Source organism: Microtus oregoni, unplaced genomic scaffold, assembly GCF_018167655.1.
Source record: "Microtus oregoni isolate MIOR12 unplaced genomic scaffold, Mior012 000005F_ref0000423, whole genome shotgun sequence".
Lineage (NCBI taxonomy): Eukaryota > Metazoa > Chordata > Mammalia > Rodentia > Cricetidae > Microtus > Microtus oregoni.
Window position 1 is genome coordinate 23192626 of NW_024543064.1, and position 6000 is coordinate 23198625.

Genomic DNA, 6000 nt, shown 5'->3' on the forward strand with positions numbered 1-6000 from the left:
TCTCTATATAAGGTAAATGAGAAGTTGTGGTTTGACATACAGATTTTTACTAAGGGATTGTTGTTTGTAATGCTAAATTACATTTGATTTTTGTTTTGTCTTTTTTCACTCTTCTGCAGTGGATCTTAATATTTTTGAGAAAATTTTCATGGCCTGTTCATTCAGAAGCTCATGATCCCCCCCGCCCAATGGGTTGTAATTATCTTCTCTATTACATGTAATTCTGACCTAATTTATTTGTTACAGGGATATGATGATACATATGCAGAACAGAGTTATGAAGGATATGAAGGCTATTACAGCCAGAGCCAAGGGTGAGTCAATAGTATACTATATAGTGTCCTAGATAGATGGTGGGTGGAGTTGGAGGAACTAAAGATTTGGGCAAATACCGAGCTCTAGAGTAGTCTGACTTAACATTTTGAAGGTATTGTATTGCCTCTGCTTTTGACAACTTGAAGGCATATAGGTGGGCCTGCAAATTTGAATAACTGCATTTTATAATAGTTTAGGATTTGGGGCTAATGAAAAATTCCTGAGCTATGGCTATATAGAAGCATTGAGAAAATGCCATTAAATGATTCTTTTATTAAGAAATAATAATTTCGGGGCTGGAGAGATGGCTCAGCGGTTAAGAGCATTGCCTGCTCTTCCAAAGGTCCTGAGTTCAATTCCCAGCAACCACATGGTGGCTCACATCCGTCTGTAATGAGGTCTGGTGCCCTCTTCTGGCCTTCAGGCATACATGCAGAAAGAATATTGTACACATAGTAAATAAATAAATAAATAAATAAATAAATATTTTTTTTTAAAAGAAATAATAATTTCTTAATTATGGGAGGAAGTAGCTCAGTTGGTAGGTAGGCTGTGCCTGCCTTGCATGTGTGAAGTCCTTAGTTTGATTTCAGCATGGAACCATGAGTTCAAGAACAGCCTGGGATACAGGAGGCTTTGTCTCATTACAGACAAATCAACTCACCTCGCCCACATTGGAGATGCGTTTAGTCTTAAGAGCAAGCTAGAAACTTTTGTTTTTGTTTTTAATTCCTTTAAAACACAGCTTTCAGTGTATATATGTGTGTATATATATATATATATACATATATATACATATATACACATATGTATATATACGTACATACATACATGCATCCTGCTTGCCTCGGGCATCTATAATAGGCACAAAACAGGCCTTTTCTAATACTCTTCCGGTGAGCTATATGAATACATATATAATCATTATATTGCAAGAATCTGATTTAGAGTTTGGTTTTCTTCTTGCTATACTTAACCAGACTTTTTGGTAAATACATGGTTTATGCATGTTTTTTAAATATTGGGGTGGTTAGGGGTGGGACAGAACATATATTTCCCCCTATTTTATAGATTGTAAACTCACCAGGTATGGAATATTTGAAAGAATGCTAAAACCAAAGCTTTTAATGTTCTGTGTTTTTTGTTTGTTTGTTTGTTTTGTTTTTTTTTTTTTTTGGCTTTCCAGGGAGTCAGAATATTATGACTATGGACATGGGGAGGTTCAAGATTCTTATGAAGCTTATGGTATGTTTTTATTTCTGTGCTGGGGTAAAATGTACAAGTAAGTGTCTAGAAAAATACTGGCTGATGGGTTCTTGGAAGTCAGGCAGGCAGTCACACCTAAGGAACAGTAGAAGCTTGCCGCATTGGTAAATGGAACTTTAAAGAGTTCTTAAGTTTTATGGTGCTACGTGTCTTGGACTGAGCTCTATCTTAGCTGGATTGGTATACTTCTCAGGGGATGCTGGTTTCTGTTAGGTAGGACATGCCTAATCCAGAGCTGGTTTTGGACCTTTTGCTACTGAAACCGTGGTCATGTTCAGAGATAGAAGAACTTACTTGTCTAACTCTACTCTCTTGCCCCTCCCTCATCTAAAAAAAATGAATTTACTGAAAATACTAAGCGTAGAAGAAAATACCAGCTGAAAGCAGCTCGTTAAAGCAGATTAGAAGGCAAAGAAATACTGGTTAGAATCAAATTAGAGACTTCAGGGGAGCTAAGTCACATCAGTGGTAGCACCAAACTCCTTCCTAGTTGGAAGATGTCTTAAGTCAAATTTCTTCCTCTGCTGGGATTACAGCTTGTTCTACCATGTCTGGTTTTATGGGATATCTAGGGATGGAACTCAATACTTCTTATCTGCTAGACAAATACTCCTATCACCTGAGCTTCATCCCCAGACCTCAGCTCAGTTACTGATCGCATAAAGCAGTTCAGGCTGGGAAGGTAGCAAAACCCAAGCTGACTTCCCAGCTTGGTTGAAAACACATTGCTCAGTTGTGTCTTTAAGAGCTAATTATGGCTTTGTGCTAATGGGTCTCTGAGGAATATTTGTATGCAGTGAGAGCAGCCTTCATAAACAGAGGGCTTCTGCATCCCTGAAGAATTCTGAGGGGTTTTAGCTGCTAACTGTTCGAACTATCTTAAAGTACACTATAGAGCCAGGCGGTGGTGGCACACACCTTTAACCCCAGCACCCAGGAGGCAGAGACAGGTAGATCTCTGTGAGTTCAATGCCAGGTTGGTCTACAGAGGGAGTTCTACGGGAATCAGGGCAGAGAAAACATTCCGAAAAAAAATAAAACAGAACAAATCAACAACAAAAAAAGATACTCTACAGAGAGTTAGAAAAAGGAATCTAGTGGGTCCTCTCATAAGACACTAAGCTTAACCTATTGGCATGATATGACATAGCCAATTAGATCCTGATCCCCAAAAAACAATTTTTACCAGTTTTAGCTAATTTAGTGCTGCACTATTGCCATAGTAACATTGTAGCACTCCACTCCTGTGTCATTGTTTAGATGAATTGGTCATTGTGGCTCACTATTTCCCTCTATCAGTGAGGCAGTAAGGAGTTTCTGTATGTGTCTGGCAAAACTGTATTTCATTCTGCTGGAGAAAAGACTGAACTAAAGAGGCTGAAACCCAGCCTGTTGCCTCATAGCAGCTGGGAAGGAAGTAGAGAGAGGAAGATCAGAAACTCAAGATCATTGTCCCCGATATACCAAATTTGAAAGCAGTGTGACCTACATGAGATCCTGGTTCAAAGAAAGAGAGAGGTGCATACTGTATCCCAGGCACTTAAGATTAAGGCAGGAGAAGTGTGAGTTTGAAATCAGTTTAAGCTACATACTGACTTCAAATGTGTTCTAAGATGAGCTACATATTGAGATGGTGTCTCTATAAAAATAGACAGGCTATTACTCTTGTGTTCCTGGTATGCTGTTGCCATGATCAGTGTGTTCTGGTATGTGCCTTTCTAAAGAGAATTAGAAGCATAAACTTTTCTGTTTGTACCTAGGAGCATCTTGCAAATAGATGGGCCTTGCATATTGTACTAGGAGCATAGGTAGAATTCTATGTAATTTTTGATCCATACAGAAAAGTAAGACCTGTAGTAATGTACCTAGTATTTACATGTAGGCATGAATTGGTGAGGAAATTAGTGGGAAGAATAAGAGGTCATCTGTAGAAGTAAGTGATCATCTCAGGCTTCGCTGTCACACAAAAAACAATAAACAAAACCTTTTGAGATTGTTAGCGCTTGTCAGGGCTGTTGGCATGAGAAAAGAACTAAAAATTCTTAGCAGAGAATTATCCCCTAGTGTTTGAGTTCCATCATGGTAGAGGGTTTCATTTAATGTGGCCTTTTTTGCTTCTGTAGAACCAGAACCAGAGTACGTTTTTCCACAGTTAAACCTGTCTTGCTCTTGCATTGAAAGGAGCTACCTGCAAAGTGAAAAACATGGTCAGATGTTTTGCCATGTTAACTGAGGAATGAGTGCCATATGGGTTTGGGAACAGGAATGGTCATTGCAGACTCCCTGAAATTAATGACTTCTTTACTGCCTCAAACTGTGTTGCATTTATCCAGGTTTGAGACTGGGTATCATTCATGTTGCTGTTCAAGAGTAAAAGTTAGCATTTTCTGAATTACTCCTTTTTGTTTTCTACTCAAAATGGTAGGAAATTACCCATACTTACCAAGGAAGGCCAAGTAAAGAGGAGAGCAAGGAACACCAGGAATGTATCAAGATAATAGAAGACAAACAGTATTGTTGGTGATACATACCTGATGTTGACCTACCCTGGTTATGCCCCCCAAAAAATGGGCCCATGGTTTATAAACTGTTTTTGTTTTTCCACAGGACAAGATGACTGGAATGGGACCAGGCCATCACTGAAGGCCCCCCCAGCTAGGCCAGTGAAGGGATCATACAGAGAGCACCCATATGGACGTTATTAAAAACAAACAGGAGGGGAAAATATCAGTTATGAGCAAAGTTGTTACTGATTTCTTGTATCCCAGGATTCCTGTTGCTTTACCCACAACAGACAAGTAATTGTCTAAGTGTTTTTCTTCGTGGTCCCTTTCTTTTCCCCACCTTCCTCCATTCTTAACTCTGCATTCTGGCTTCTGTATGTAGTATTTTAAAATGAGTTAAAATAGATTTAGGATATTGAATTAATTTTTTTAAGTGTGTAGATGCTTTTTTCTTTGTTGTTTAAATATAAACAGTGTACCTTTTATAATAAAAAAAGAAGTTGAGTAAAAAAAAAACACAAACATGTTAGTTTCAAAAGTGACATTGCTTGCTTAAAGGTTCTGAAGTAAAGGCTTGTTAACTTTTTCTTAGTTTTGATTTGAGGCACCCCGTAAAGTCATAGTTGCAGAATCCCAAACTAGGCTACATTTCAAAATTCAGGGCTGCTTAAGATGTAAAATCACAATGTTAACGGCAGTAGGCACCACCATGTAAAAGTGAGCTCAGACGTCTCTAAAACATTTCCTTTAAAAGCACATGGCGGTTGAATCTTAAGGTTAAATTTTAATACGAAAGATCCTCATGAAATAAATAGTTGATGCAATTTTTAACGTTAATTGACTTAAAACAACAACAAAATTAGGTTTGTAAAACTGACTTTTTCTTTACGTGGGTTTTGAAATCTAGCCCCAGACATACAGTGTTGAGAGATACTTAGTGGGGGGAGGGGTAGATAGAGATTGACTAAGAATGATGGGGGAGAGGAGCTGGCCACCTAAATGGAATTTGATGGAGTACTTTTTAGCCGCAATCTTTTCAGTAATAGTACTGATAATCAAATTTTCAGTATTTAAGATGTCAGAGTATTTTGTCCATTTGAGAGTCTGCACTCCATGAAAAACTCACTTGGACACTGGGGCCAAAAGCTGATGATGTTCATTAAATTGACCGTTGTCAATTTTGAGCTGTTCCCAAGGTAGTCAAGTATGTCTCAACACTAGCATGATATAAAAAGGGACACTGCAGCTGAATGAAAAAGGAATCAAAATCCACTTTGTACATAAGTTAAAGTCCTAATGGATTTGTACCGTCCTCCCATTTTGTTCTCGGAAGATTAAATGATACATGTGTTAAGTCTGCCTAAATAGGTAGCTTAAACTTATGTCAAAATGTCTGCAGCAGTTTGTCAATAAAGTTTAGTCCTTTTTTAATCAAAGTAAATGTGATGAATTGTCATTTTTGGGGGTGGACAATAAAATAGTTTTCTCTTTCACATAAACTTAAATTAACTCTAAAGTTAATGGGCTTGTTAAAAGTTGGAGACATTCTTAAAAGTGGTGGTGGGGATTTTGTTTTTTAAGTTTACCAAAAAAAAGTTTATGAGTTGTTAAGTTTTAGTTTAAAAAGAACCAAAGCTTTTTCACCCCCTGGAAGTTGTTGAAAGCAGTTTTATCCAATCCTGTCACAAAATTAATTTTTAGAAAAACCCAACTGACTAAATCACAGATTGGTTTTCATGTAAAGGTATAATAGGTACTTTAAGTGCCAGCCACCCTAGCGTGCACCTTCTGTAGAACCCTTAGGTGGCCTTAAAAAATGAGACCAAATCTCTGGGCGCAGATATTGATTTCACTTGCATTCAGATACCACAATTCAGTAAAACCTGGGTGCCCTTGAGGGTTTCCCTTCCAATTC

The 6000-nt window shown here is 37.9% G+C and overlaps 1 protein-coding gene across 1 annotated transcript in view; it reads left to right on the forward strand.

Moving 5' to 3' along the window:
* Khdrbs1 (KH RNA binding domain containing, signal transduction associated 1) overlaps positions 1–5521 on the forward strand; it is a 29157-nt gene extending 23636 nt beyond the window's left edge. The window contains exons 7-9 of the mRNA XM_041652847.1: positions 247–314; positions 1502–1560; positions 4189–5521. Coding sequence (XP_041508781.1) covers positions 247–314; positions 1502–1560; positions 4189–4286 — 225 coding nt within the window. The 3' untranslated portion in view covers positions 4287–5521. The remainder of the gene's footprint in view (positions 1–246; positions 315–1501; positions 1561–4188) is intronic.
* The last annotated feature ends 479 nt before the right edge of the window (positions 5522–6000 follow it).